The sequence below is a fragment of the Strigops habroptila genome, chromosome 10, assembly GCF_004027225.2.
Source record: "Strigops habroptila isolate Jane chromosome 10, bStrHab1.2.pri, whole genome shotgun sequence".
Lineage (NCBI taxonomy): Eukaryota > Metazoa > Chordata > Aves > Psittaciformes > Psittacidae > Strigops > Strigops habroptila.
Genome location: NC_046359.1, coordinates 30,090,352 through 30,104,103, shown reverse-complemented (window position 1 = coordinate 30,104,103; position 13,752 = coordinate 30,090,352). Strand labels below are relative to the sequence as shown.

General features: G+C 52.5%; 1 protein-coding gene across 3 annotated transcripts in view; it reads left to right on the top strand.

Moving 5' to 3' along the window:
- The window catches only part of LOC115613600 (phosphofurin acidic cluster sorting protein 1-like), a 43,180-nt gene that overhangs the window by 23,314 nt on the left and 6,114 nt on the right, over window positions 1-13,752 (top strand). For all 3 annotated transcript variants that reach the window (XM_030499266.1, XM_030499268.1, XM_030499269.1), the window contains exons 2-9: window positions 1,117-1,204; window positions 6,920-7,009; window positions 7,371-7,496; window positions 7,683-7,845; window positions 7,950-8,041; window positions 9,039-9,119; window positions 9,903-9,962; window positions 10,355-10,506. In XM_030499266.1, coding sequence (XP_030355126.1) covers window positions 1,117-1,204; window positions 6,920-7,009; window positions 7,371-7,496; window positions 7,683-7,845; window positions 7,950-8,041; window positions 9,039-9,119; window positions 9,903-9,962; window positions 10,355-10,506 — 852 coding nt within the window. The remainder of the gene's footprint in view (window positions 1-1,116; window positions 1,205-6,919; window positions 7,010-7,370; window positions 7,497-7,682; window positions 7,846-7,949; window positions 8,042-9,038; window positions 9,120-9,902; window positions 9,963-10,354; window positions 10,507-13,752) is intronic.

Sequence of the window (13,752 nt, the reverse complement as noted above, 5' to 3'; positions counted from 1 at the left end):
CCAGTTTATCTCACAGCATGTGATTGGCCTGATCATCCTGGTGCCAGAGCTGCAGGGCCTGATGAAGAACCTGCTGCTGTCCCAGTTCATTGCTCCTGTTTGCTGGCAACAGGGACTTGCTTTCTGAAAGTGGAGTAGGTCTCTCCTCCCCTCCGCACGCAGCAGTGGTGTCTTATGCATACAACCACTGACAGCTTCAGAAAAAGCTCCCAGGGACAGCGATTCCGCCACTGCCCTCAGGTTGCAGCTTCAACCTGTGCCAGGGGAGGTTTAGGCTGGATATTAGGAACAATTTCTTCCCCAAAGGGCAGTCAGGCGTTGGAACAGGCTGCCCAGGGCAGTGGTGGAGTCACCGTCCCTGGAAGTGTTCACAAACTGTGTAGACGAGTCCCTCAGTGACATGGGTTAGTGGTGGCCTTGGCAGTGCTGGGGAACAGTTGGACTGGATGATCTTGAGCATCTTTTCCAGCCTGGCTGATGCTATGGTAGGTCTTCCCAAGCAGTCTCCATGGGAGCCTTGCTTTAGGCTCCTGGGCAGGAGCTGGCGGTAGCTGCCATCTCACAGGCACTGACTAATCCTCCGAGCAGCACCAGCAGCTCTTCTCACTCGGCCTCAGGCTCCTTCGTGGGTTTTTCCTGGAAGGGTTCGGGTCTGTCAGGGTGGCTCTGCTGCAGGAGGCTTCCCGTGTGAAGCTTCCCAGGGCAGCTCTGCGCAGCGCTGTGCGAGAGGCAGCCGAGTTGCGATGTCTGCATGGGAACATTTGCCTTAACTAAGTCCAGGATAAGAGTGGATTTAAGTGCTTTGGTTTATAAATAAACAGCACTGTCGCCAAGGTAGGTTTAAGCAGAGCTGGCAATAGCCCTGCTTGGGAAGGGATCTCTCTACCACATGGCCTGCTGTTGGACTTCCTGTTGCATGCTAATCCTTTAAGCCTGCTTTAGCTCTGTTAATTTTCCTTCTTTCCCTTTTTCCCCAATGGGTTGCCTCGGTGGCTCATGAATGCCAGTGCTCCTCAGCCAAGCTTGTGCCTGTGGCTGGGCCGAGCACCAGGTACCATGTGGCAGGGCCCCAGGGATGGTGGTGCCTGAATGTGTCCCATTCTCTCTGTCTTACAGGCTCTGCAGTCTGCGCCTCAAGAAACTCACAGTCCTCAAAGAGCTGGACAAAGAGCTGAGCTCTGTGCTTATCGCTGTGAAGATCCAGGTAGGCTCCTCTCCTTGCCTGATGGCAGCAAGCCCGTCCCTGTGCCCTCTGTGAAGTGCTGACCTGCATGTCCCTTGCCTTGTGCCAACCCCTTGCTTCTGTCTTGGTTAGCATCCTCGGGGAGGTTTTGGCTCTCAGGCAGGTGGGAATGATGCTGCAGGGACAGCAGCAAGATGCTTGGCGCTGGTTTGTGTCAGGGATGAATTTGGTTAGGCCCCTGCACTGGGACAGAGTGTGTCTTGCTTGCCTGCCTGCCTGCCTCAGGTAAGGCCCTCCCCTGGAGCTGCTGTTTGGAGTTTGGAATCCCCTACCCCACCATTCCCAACCAGCGCTGGGTGGTTTCTGGCAGCGCCCTCCATCCAGATCTCCTCCCTCCCTGGAGAGTGATGGGTGGGAAGGAGAGGGCACAAGGGATCAGCAGCTTGGCTCCTGCTGACATTTGCACCCTGTGATCTCACTGCTGCCTCTGCTGTTCCCTCCCTTTCTCTGTGCTTTCTCTCCACGCAGCCTGGTGCCTCTGCTCTGAACCAGGCAGAGGGGACAGGGGGTTTGTCACCAAAGGGAGAGGGAATTTGCTGTCCTCCTGATACGAGCAGTCCTCCCCCTTCCCTCTCTGCAGCTGGTGGCGAGGAGATGGGTCCCTGTGGGTGCAGGCGTATCCTTTCTGCCTGCCAAAGGACAGTGTGGAAGCAAGATACCTCTTGGGTATGCTGTCCTGGCCACAGCTCCCCTAACCCAGCTGGGATGCAGTGTCCTTCCTTCGTACTTGTCAGCTGGCAGAGAAGCTGCTGGTCCCATGGACAGCACCGTGGGGTGGGAGCTCAGCAGCTTTGCACTCCCACATTGCTCTTTGTGCCGTACATATTAGGATCTAAATCCTGGATTAGTGCTCGAAGCTGCAGTATTAGCAGAACGCTGGGAGCCAGGGTTTGCTTCATGGCAGACCTGATTCACTGGCACAGGAGGAGCTGAAAGCTAAGAGGGAGGACAGTAGGAGGATGCTGTGTTCCACACTATTGGTCAGTATCCCACTTTGCTGGCCTTTCCATCACTCTGTATGATGCTATTCAGGAGAGCTGAGACCTGTGTCCCTTTGGTGCAAGGGAACAACCTGGACAGGAGAAAGCTATCTGGCTTCCCCTGGAAATGCAGGAGCAAGCCAGGCTGGGCCACAGATAGATCCAGGGGCTGGGAGCCAGCTGGGGCTATGGCTGGGAGGGCTGGGCTTCGCCCTCACTCCTTTCCATCTCCTGCACTGTCAGCCCAAGCTGGCTGTTTCTCTGGACTGGGAACCTCTGGCTTCCGTGCAGCCCTCCTTCCATCCTCAGCTGCCTCTTCTCTCATGCACTGCAAACGTGAGGCTGGAATAGGCTGCGCTGTGGGACTCCATCTCTTGCATTCAGGGTCTTAATTTAAATATGGTCACCTTCCCTCTGTGTGGCCACGTACCTGTGGCCACGTGCTGGTGTAGGCTCCCTGCAGAGCTGCAGGAAGCAGGAGGAGAATGCTTCTGCCCACATGACCCTGTGGCTCCATACCCACTGTGGGAGCGGGTGGGTTCGTGTCCCTCCCCAGGCTGCTTCCACCTGCCTGACCAGCCACCAGGCAGGGCCGAGGACTGCTGAGCCTTCCTGGGAGACAGATGGAAGCTGTAGGCAGCTCCAGCGCAGCCTGCCTACGGAATGGCCTCGGATGGATCCATCCCTCCTGCTCCTCTCCTAGGTAACAGATGAGTCATGCTAGCAAGAAGCTGTTTGAAGGCTGCTCAGCAAGCATTGCCATCTCCATCTTTTGGATGGAAACAGCTGAGGTATGGGATTTGTGGAGGACCTGCAAGTTCCCAAAGGGGGCAGCTGGGGACTAGCGGAAAGGGAGCTAGATTTTCTCTCACTTTAGTAGTAGCTGCGTTGGGTTAAGGAAGTTACCCGTCAGGAAGTTGCTGCTCTGAAAGGCAGATTGCATGCAAACAAAGCTCTCACCCTGCCTGAGAGGGGCTGGCACCAGGACAACAGCCCCAGCTCTGGAGACAGTCTGTTCCGTGAATGTATGTGACCCAAAGGGCAGTGTAAGCCTGTCTAGAATATCTGATCTCCTTCTCACAGTGATCGTGCCCTTCTGGTCTTAAAAGACAAATGGCATGTGCTGTTATCTGCTCCTTCATCTGGAAAGACTGCTGTCAAAGGACTAAGGGAGCGATCCATGGCTACAAATCATACCCATTTCCCAGAGGTGATTCGAATAGTTGATATTCAGTGGCTTCCAGTCTGAACTACTGTGAAAAAGGGGACTTACTCTGCTGTCACTTGAGTGGTTTTTAAACCTTTATCTCTTATGATTTGGTTAGAGATGTCAGAGCGTTTCCTTTTTGTTCAGCATGGCATTAAGAGATTCAGGTGTGCCTGGCTCAGCTCCATGCGAATGCAAATCTCTGTCTTGGCATTGTAACTGATTACGGTGTGAAGGGAAACGTGGTGCTCCCTCTTGGCACAGACACACACTGTAATTCAGAAACGCCCAGTCCTGAGCCGTGAATTGAGGAAACAATCCAAGAAAGAAGAAAACAAGCCCCAGCACTCCCAGCACTTGCAGCTCCAGTGGCAGGGGCTCTGGGAGGGATGCAGATCCTCCAGCAGCTGCTTGCAGGATGTGGCTGGTGACTCAGGTTCAACCTTGGTGCTGCTGTAGACGGATGACGGACAGAATCCCTGCGGGTCCTACACAGTGGACCAGCATGTGTGCTACAGAATAGGCCAGGCTAAGGAGTTTCTTGTCTCTGCCTGCTGCCCTGGCCCTACTTGCTGGAACTGGGATTTTTTTGTTCCTCCTTGCTATGCATGGAAGGTACATGCAGACTTTTCTGTCTACACCTCACTCACACTTTGTTTCTAGTCTTTTTGCAGCCACTTGTAGGAGTTTCCACTTGTTCCTGACCAATCCCACCTGCCCCCTAACTGCATTTCTTGATCATACTCTAATAGGCTATTCTCTCCCAAAGTGCACCTGTAGCTCAGATTCTGGGTGGTGCTTTGCTGCCTGCATTGCCCTGCTCTCCCATACTGTGTTAGTTCTCCTTTTCCAAGTTTGGTGTGCTCTTCCAGCCTCAATCCCGTGCTTTGAACAAGACCCACAGATTTATCCCTGAAATTGGGGATTGTCTGTTGCAAGCCAAAGCTGGGCACCATGCACTTGTGCATAGGATAGAAAGCTCCTGTAGGTTTTTGGTCTATTGGGTAGTGAAGATCTAACCATTCTATGACTTTATGTACATGTGTGTATTGATGAAAGAGGGATCTTTGATGAGCAGCCTCTCTGCAGCAAACAGCAAATAGTAAATGTGCTGAAGTACATGGTCACAGTGACCACCTATCACCTCTTATTAAAGGCACGTTCAGGAAGGAAGTGCATTCTTGGCCAGGAGAACTCACAGATGATGAAGGGGATGAGCTCCATCTCCTCCAGTTTAGGAAAACCTTTCACTCCTGGCATGGTTGCTGGGAACAGTGCTGCAGGAATCTTAGACCGGGCCTCTTCAAAACCAAAAAGGGTTTCCTAGAGCTTGTCTTTGCTTGAATATCACTGAGAACTGTAATGCTGCATCATTGCAAAATGTGAAGGCCTTTCTTACCTCACCTCTATAGGTGGTTTGGTTTTTTTTTTCCTTGTAGCATGGGTAACACGAGCAATAGGGGTGCAAGAAAGACCTGTTATCAGCACCACCCAGGCCTGCTGGATCCTGCTTCCCATCAGCAAGCGGCCTTGGTGCTCGCTGAGTGCTGAAACGTGCCTGTGTCATTGCCATTCTCTTTGATTGCAGAGGGGATGTAACTGTGGTCTCCTTCACAGTGCCACCTGCATGCTCCTGTCATGTCTTCTGGGGCTGCTGTCCTATTTGTGTTGGAGATCATAAAATCCCAGACTGGTTTGGGTTGGAAGAGACCTTAAAGCTCATCCAGTTCCAACCCCCTGCCACAGGCAGGGACACCTTCCACTAGAGCATCTTGCTCCAAGCCCCTGTGTCCAACCTGGCCTTGAACACTGCCAGGGATGGGGCAGCCACAGCTTCTCTGGGCACCCTGTGCCAGCGCCTCGCCACCCTCACAGGGAAGAATTTCTTCCTAATATCTAAACCTCCCCTCTGTCAGGTTAAAGCCATTCCCCCTTGTCCTGTCCCTACAGGCCCTTGTCAAAAGTTCCTCTCCAGGTTTCTTGTAGCCCCTTTAGGCACTGGAAGCTGCTCTAAGGTCTCCCCTTAAGGAGCCTTCTCTTCTCCAGGCTGAACCAGCCCAGCTCTCTCAGCCTGTCTCCAGAGCAGAGCTGCTCCAGCCCTCGGAGCATCTCCGTGGTCTCCTCTGGACTCGTTCGAGCAGCTCCACGTCCCTGTTGTTGGGTTGTGTTTAGATGAAGAGCTTGGGGCTCTAACCTCACCTAACCTTAGCCAAATCTAGGATTTGTCTGAGTTGCTGAAGGGTCTCTGCCCATGGTTAACTTAGGATCCTGCTGGCCTCAGCATCTGTCAGGATGAAGCTGGGAAAGGGATGGGGAGGTTCTGGGAAGGACCCGATTCCTTTGTGCTGCTGTGCCTGTTTGTTTAGCTTTGACTCATCTGCTCACGAGGCCACAGTGTAAATTAAGGAGTGCTCACAAACAGCCATGATAACTGATTCTCAACAGCAGCTGTGCTGGCCCAGCCTGTTGCCTCCCTAAATCAATGTCTCAGCTTGCTGGCCCATTCCCAAGGAGGCAGGAGAGAGTGAGGAACCACCACGAGCTATTTTATACTTGGAGCTGGTCCCACAGCCCTGGAGTGACACAGCTAGTAAGTACAGGCCTTCTGGGAAGTCTGTGAATTGTGCCACCCTGCAACTAAGAGAGCCTGGTGCATGCAGACAGCGTTTTTCATCCCCAAATCATTCAGTGTCTCTGTCAGCAGCCAAGCTGTACAGATAGTAAAGACAGAACAGAGTCATAGAGCCACAGAATCAACCAGGTTGTAAAAGACCTTCAAGATCATCAGGTCCAACCGTTCCCCAGCACTGCCAAGGCCACCACTAACCCATGGCACTGAGGGGCTTGTCTACGCGGTTTGTGAACACTTCCAGGGATGGTGACTCCACCACTGCCCTGGGCAGCCTGTTCCAATGCCTGACTGCCCTCTGGGGAAGAAATTGTTCCTAATCTCCATCTAAACCTCCCCTGGTGCAGCTTGAGGCCGTTTCCTCTTGTCCTGTCCCTTGTTCCTTGGGAGCAGAGACCAGCCCCCTCCTGGCTCCATCCTCCTTTCAGGCAGTTGTAGAGACGATAAGGTCCCCCCTGAGCCTTCTCTTCTCCAGACTAAACCCCCCCAGTTCCCTCAGCCGTTCCTCATCACACTTGTGCTCCAGGTCCTTCACCAGCTCTGTTGCCTTTCTCTGGCCCCACTCCAGAGAAGTAAAAGAGGGTTAGAGTGGGCATGTGGTTTGAGAGCCTCTCTTACTGCTGTCCTGGGGCAAAGAACTGTGTGTGTACATGGATCGTTTGTATTCCTTCTTGCCCAAGGAAAAGACTAGGAAGAGTTTTCTGAAGCACAAGCTGGGCAAGTGGGGTGGAACAGAAGAGTCAAGGCACTGGCTCTTTCCTGGTGGGCTGCGAACACCATTGACTTGTGTGCGTGGTGCACTGGAGTCTGTGGCCAAGATGCTCCAGCTTAGCTGTGTGCATCTGCCAATCTTCTTGTAGGGTTCAAAGCGAGTCTTGAGATCAAATGAATACGTCCTCCCACCTGGCGGCCTGATGGAGACCGAGCTGGAGCTGACCTTCTCATTGCAGGTACCTTGTGTTGCCTGGTCACCTGGGCCTCTCCTGCTCCCCTCACCTGGCATTCCTCAGCAAGCACGGCTTTGGGGGCTCAGTGTGCAGGGGCAGCCTCTGAGGAGGGGCCTCCTGTGGTTGCCCATGCTCAGATCATAACAGCACAGATTCCTGCTCCTGGCCAGCTGGTCTGTCGCTTCAGGGGTGGTTGTGCTGGGCATGGGGATATAGAGAATGATGTGGAGTGGAGGTGGCCTTTGAGGGCAATCTTGAAGTTCAGCAGGTCAGATCCTGCTGTACATCAGCACTAAGGAGGTTTTTACCTTTGTGTCACACTGAGTCCTGCCCTCATGCTGCCATCCTCTCTGTGCTTCTCCAGTACCCACACTTCCTCAAGAGAGATGGCAACAAGCTACAGATCATGCTGCAGCGGAGGAAGAGGTACAAGAACCGCACAATCCTGGGCTACAAGACCCTTGCAGTGGGCATCATTAACATGGCCGAGGTAGGGGGTGCTGGGAGCAGAGGGGGGTGGGATGTAGCTTCCCTTTGCCAGCACCAGGAAGGGAGCTGGGCCAGGGGCAGGCGATCGGAGCCGGGAGTGCTCTGGCTTGTTGGGTAGCTGTAAGACAGGGGTGGGCTACCAGCTGCTATCGTGTCACCCTGGCAGGGGGCTTGTCTGTCTGTCTAGGTGATGCAGCACCCAACGGATGGCGGGCAGCTGCTGGGCCTCCACAGCAACATGAAGGACGTGAACATCCGCGTGGCTGAAATCAGCATCTACTCTTTGTCCAGTCAGCCCATTGATCATGAGGATGGGAACGTTCCCTCAGGTCCTAAAATCAAAGCTTCAGGTGTGTTAGTGCTCATCACAGACCCGAAGGCAACTACCAGTCATTTCACTGGAGCTGTGGCAGGCGTCATGCTTAGCTGTGGCATCTGCACTGTCTGCTTTCAGATCGCTCCCCAGACATTGATAACTACTCTGAAGAAGAGGACGACAGCTTCTCCTCAGAACAAGAAGCCAGCGATGATGCTGTGCAGGGACAGGTAAGGGAGAACTTGGCAAGGTGGCTCATGTCCTGCTCCCGTTTCTGCAGCAGGAGTCAGGGGCTGAGGGTCTTGATCACCCTGAGCCCTCTCAGCTCCCTTGTAAACAGTTGTCATGGTTTCAGAGGGCAAAGAGCCACAATACCTAACAGCAGGAAGAACTGTGGCTGCTGGCAAGTCCATGGTGGGGCAAGGGACTTTGGAGAGCCATAGGTCTCACCCATGTGTTCTTGGAGCTGTCTGGTCTGCAGCATAAAACCCTTGCTGAGTCCCCTCCATCTCATACCACGGTTCTCTCTTGTGTCCCTGTGATAACAGGCCAGAGGCTGCCTTCTCTCAGTGAGAGAGCAAAGATTTTAGGAAGTACAGTCTGTGTCAGAGGTGGCAGACTTATCCCAGCCCTGTGATAAGCTATGCTACTGCTGTTTGCTGTCCTTCTGTTGTGGTGTCTACACTCAAGGCCAAAATAGACTTGTGGTAATATGCTGGTCAAGCACAGGGACAAACCTTGTTTAGGGTCCTCTACATTACTTGTCCCATCCTGCTGGGTTAACACATCAGGGCCGTGTCCCTGGGAGTTCTGTGTGTTGTTGAGACTGATCCCTGGAAGGACACTTTTTGGGAACCCTGAGCTAACCCTGGAGAGGGGAGAGCAGGACAACACATGGGTCACGGGGAGGCTGCTGAGTGCAGAGAGAAGAGGTTTAGGTTGTAACAAGGACTGCTGCAGAGAGCTGCTGTATCTCTTCTGCATACTGCTGGTACATGTCCCTCTGGAGGGACCTGGGGGCAAAGGAAGAAGGTCTGTTGGGGGCCAGTGCTAAGGAGGGAGAAGGAGCTGCGTTGAGAGAGGTGGGAGAACTGAGAAACAAGACTGGGAGCAGAATGGACAAAAGCTTTTCAAAATGGGGAGCAAGCATGGGGCAGAGGAACTTGTAGGAGATGCTGTTCCCTGCACTCTGCGTTGCTCTGATGTGCTGTGATCTTTTGCCTGCAGGATCTGTTTGATGAAGAGGATGACTTGAGGAAAACCAAGAAGGCTAGGAGGAAAATGATCCGAACCACATCAATGACCAGAGTAACATCAGCATTTACTGAGTGATCAAAGAGATGGAAGGGATTCACTTCCTCCCCTCCCTGCAGGGAGTGAGAGGGCTTTGGGGGGGATGCTGGCACTGGTGTAGAGCAGGGGAGAGAGCCCTTGGCTCTGAAAAGGGGCAAACTTCTTCCCATTAATGAGTTAGCTTGCTGCTCAGAGCTGTACCCCAGCTCATGATCTGTACTGGGTTTAGCCTGGCTTCATATCAAGGATGGTCTGTGTGCAACACAGTCTTGACTGGCTGCTGTGACATGGTCTCTTCTCTTTCCCTCCCTGAGGAAGGGGAAGGCTGGCTCAAGAAAGGGTGAACCATCAGCAGCTCCTCTGCCTGTCAGCAGCGGCGGGGAGCTACCCTGCTCTCCAGGCATCTCCTCGTCCCCATCTGCTTCAGCCCTGCAGGTCCCTGGGCACCTTCTTCCTGAGTTTGTTCCCCATCTTTTCTTGCTTGAAGGCAACATTCCTTAACCAGACGGTCTGGGGAGAAAGGGGATTTAAATGGCAAGAAAGTGCTATTCCAGGCTGGAGCAGACAGAGTCTGAGTCCTTGCACCCTCTCATGCCCAGATACTGCAGATTTTTGCAGAGTCCAGATTTAGTTCAAATCTTACAGCAGATTTAAAGAGCGAGGGAAATCATAGCTGACCTTGGGCCGTGGACCTAGAAAGGAGCTGATGGCATGTTAAAGAGAGCAGCAGTGGCCTGTATGTTAGTTATCTTGGAAGTGATTTGACAGGGGTTTGTTTTCCCCTTTGTTTTGTTTTAGCAACCAAACTTCAAGCAGAAATTTGTGGCTTTGCTGAAGAGGTTCAAAGTGACAGAGGAGGTAAGAAGGGGGAAGGCTGCCCCACCTGTAGATGTCAGAGGGCTGGTTCCCACTCACTGGGAGCACAAGGCACGAGGTGCATGGTGTTCGGGGTGTTACCAAAGGTGGTGTAGGGGACAGCTCAGACTGGGTCTTGGGTTTTCCAAAGCCACCTTGCCTCAAAAAGGCAGCTCTGAGCCTCATGCTCAAGTCAAACCCACCCTCCTGGTGGGGAGAGGGGCCAGGGGAGGAAGGGTGCTGTCATCTCATGCTTCTGCAGCCTGGATTTGTCTCCCTGAGGTGGGAACGGTGCTGTGGTGTGTGCCTCATGGCTGGGAGGGAGCTTGTACGTGTCTGGCCTGGGATTCAGGTGACTCCATATCTCTCACTGCTCTCTGGGCTTGTTCCCACAGGTCCTGGACTCTGACCCTGTAGACCAGACCCAAGAGGTGGAGGAGGACTTGGGCTTGCTCTATGACAGCCTGGAAGAGTGCAACAACAGTGACAGTGGCCCAGAGATTGAGGACAATGAGAGTGTGCACAGCACACCCAAGCCCACCCTGAGGTAAGGGTTGCAGGGAGTCACAGGCTGACAGGTCTATGGGGCCTGGAGAAATGCTCTCTGACATTTCTCTGTTGCTTGGGCTAACGTAGGCATTGCCTTGTCTCTACTGCCATCACCATCTTCTGTTGGCACCATTGAGCTCCTCACTTGCCTATCCTGTTTAACAAACTCAAACCTGCCCATTAAAACTGGCTTCCTTCACATTTAGTCTCATCTAATTTCCTACCAGCCCATCATCTGACATTTACTGACCTGCTGGATGCGCACCCACTTGATCTGAGCCCCCGCTCTTTCCAGCTCTCATATCTTTCATCTGACAGTCTTGGCTTTCTCAAGGCCCTCCCCACTGAAGCATGCCTGTCTTTTGAGCACTTCGTGACTGCTTGGGCCAGTCCTTGTGTCCCTGTGAGATCTGCATGCTGCATTCCCACCCTTTGTGGCGACCATCAACCACCAGCGATGTTCCTGACCCCATTCCGCAGGCAGCCGGTGGCTTGACTTGCTCTGCAAGAGCTGCTGGCTTGGCACAGAGGTCTCCAGTGGGCCATGCAGTGAAAGCAGGCTTCTCTCCCATGTGCTCTGTGTTCACCTGGCCTGTCTGCTCGTGCCTGTTCTGTTTCCCTGCTGACCTCTTGTCAGAAAGTTGCCTTTTATTGTCTTTATACTCAGCTGCCTCACAGTGCGCTGGGTCTCTTCTAGCTAAGTGAAGCTTACTTGTCATTAGTGCCTCTATAGTTCTCTATTTAAATATCATTTGGATTAGTTGGAATCCCTGCTGAAGGTACTTAGGTAGGGGGAGCAGACTTGGTCTGCCACAGGCAAATTGGTGCTAAATCTGGTGGATTTAGGAAGCATGGGGCAGTGAGGAGGAAACAGGAACACCACAGAAGTCATGTTTTCCACAAACCCACAAGTGGTTGTGAAGGGGGCAGCAGGCATGTGGGCAAGGTGGTCTGCTGGAGCTCGAAAAGCAGTTTCACAGGGTCTCTTGTCAAAGGAAATGAAGGTGATGTGGGAGAAAAAGGAAAGTCTTTGTGTAGTCAGATGATGGTTTGTGCATATAAACTGTGTAAAAACTATGTAGGCTGTAAGAAAAGTCTATTGAGAGGATTTAAACGTAAGACCCAGCCCTGGTTCTGCAAGTGCCTGCTTGCAAGCATCTGGTCACTGAGAGGGCATCCCAGAGTTAGTGCTGGTTTGTGCGTGTACCTTCCTCAGGTGTTTGCTGCTGGCTCTGGTGGGACAGCCTCTTGGACTCTGGGCTGTTTCTCAGCCTGTTCACTAAGCATCTCTCTAGCTTGGTTTGCTCTGGAGTGCCTCGGTTTCTGGCAGTGCCGAGTGTGTATCACTGACTCTGTACTCTTCTGAAGGAGATGTGGGAGCTGACTGCCAAGGTGGTTAGTGTAGACTGCATGGTTCCAAGCTCTGCATAGCCACCTCAGCTGGTGATGACCTTCCAGCCCAGCCTGTAAATTCAAGATGTGATCCTCATGTTGGATTGATTTATTCTCTTAGACAGCCTTGCTAGACACTGTGAACGTCTGTGGAGCAAGGTAGTCCTTAAGGGTGAGCAGTGGCCAGTGCCTTGGGTTGGGCCTGTGGTGCTGGGAGCAGATAGCCAGGGAGGCTACCCTGCACTGGGGTGAAATTGGAGCTAGAACTGAAGCTGCTAGGTCAGTTAGAGCCTTTGATTGAAGATCAGAGGGGAAAGAGCAAATGTCTCCATAGGTGACTGCAAGAATGGGTGGGGGATAAGGGGCTGATATATCGCAAACAGGAGGAGGCTGTTCAGAAGGGCTGGGATTTACCTAAATCTCAACCTGCAGAGACTCAGACTCAATCATGCATATAGGAGAGCCTTTAAAGTGCAAGACAGGCAGAGCTGAGAACTACAGAAGACCTCTATGGTCAGTGTGACGCAGCCTCTAGGGATGAAAGCTTCTGAATTGCAAGTTAAATAGACCAGAAACAGACACAGGGGAATGGAGAGACAGCCCCATTTAAATGGAGTGTTGAAAGCCAGTCCAAGTGTGTACAACTCTAATGTCTAGGAAAAAGGAGAGGGTGACAATACCTTTGTGAGGTGCCAGTGGCACCAGGGGTGTGTCTCGTTCCGGTGGGATTACTGGGGTGGAGTAGTGGACTGTGGGAGAGATGCTGATTGAGGGGTGAATTATTAGAAAACGTACGTATTTCCCTGGTTTGACTCTTAAGACATTAGCACAGTCTGTATGGGTTGAAATTGGTGGCTGAGAAAAGGCAAGTGTAGACTGTACAGGGTGTGACAGTGCCTGAGATCCTGGAGCAGCAACTGGGAGGGGTGGAGAGAGCTGAAATCTGTTCGTAACAAACAGGGGACATCATTTATCCCTGTGTGACTTGGAGAACATGTCCCACCAGGGCACGATTCTGACTGTAAACCTGGAGCTTTGGTAAATAATGTGTCATGAAGCAGCTGGTCATGGAGCCAGTGAGAGGAAAATCAAGCCTTGGCTTCTCCTAGCCAGTGCCCAAACACTGCTGCTGAAGAGCTGCTCTGGGGTGGGGACCATCATTTACTGAGGTGAAATGTCCTTGTAGGAGCAGTGAAAGCAAAGGAACTCTTGTGCCTGGCAGCACAGTGCTGTACACAGGTGAGGAAACATGTTAAAAGGGAAGTAAAAGAAGCAGCCAGGATGTTCAGAGGTCTGTAGGTATCCTGCAGAAAGCTGCAGATAGATCCAGATGAGTGCAATAGAAAACAATGGAAACTCTTGCAGAGTCCTAACAGGAGAACTGCTGTATGTCCTACACCTCTGCGGCCATCCCTGGAAACCTGCAACCTGGTATCCCCATCTGCACACCAGGCAAATCAAGAGGAACTTTTCCTGGGAGTTAGTGAGTAAATACATACTTAGCTTAGGGGGAGCTAGCTCAGATCTCCTTCAGGGAGGTCACACGTTGCAGGTGGGCTGCAGTTGCTGCAAGGGTCCTGGGAAAGCTGGCAGGTGAGATCCAGTGATGGAGCCTGCTTCTTTCTTAAAGACTGGTCTTTGAGCAGCCCACAGGATGTGGAGGCAGTCCTTGGCAAATAAATAACAGGTGGAAAAAGGGGAAACAAAGGTGGAAGCTCACACCGTGGTGGCAGAGACAGTCCTGTTCCCCTAAGAGAGTTCCTGCGTTGATCGTTGTGATTTGGGAACAGGACCTTGGAGTTGCACTGTTTAGCTCTACCAAGACATCAGCTCAGAGACCTAAAAAAAGGCA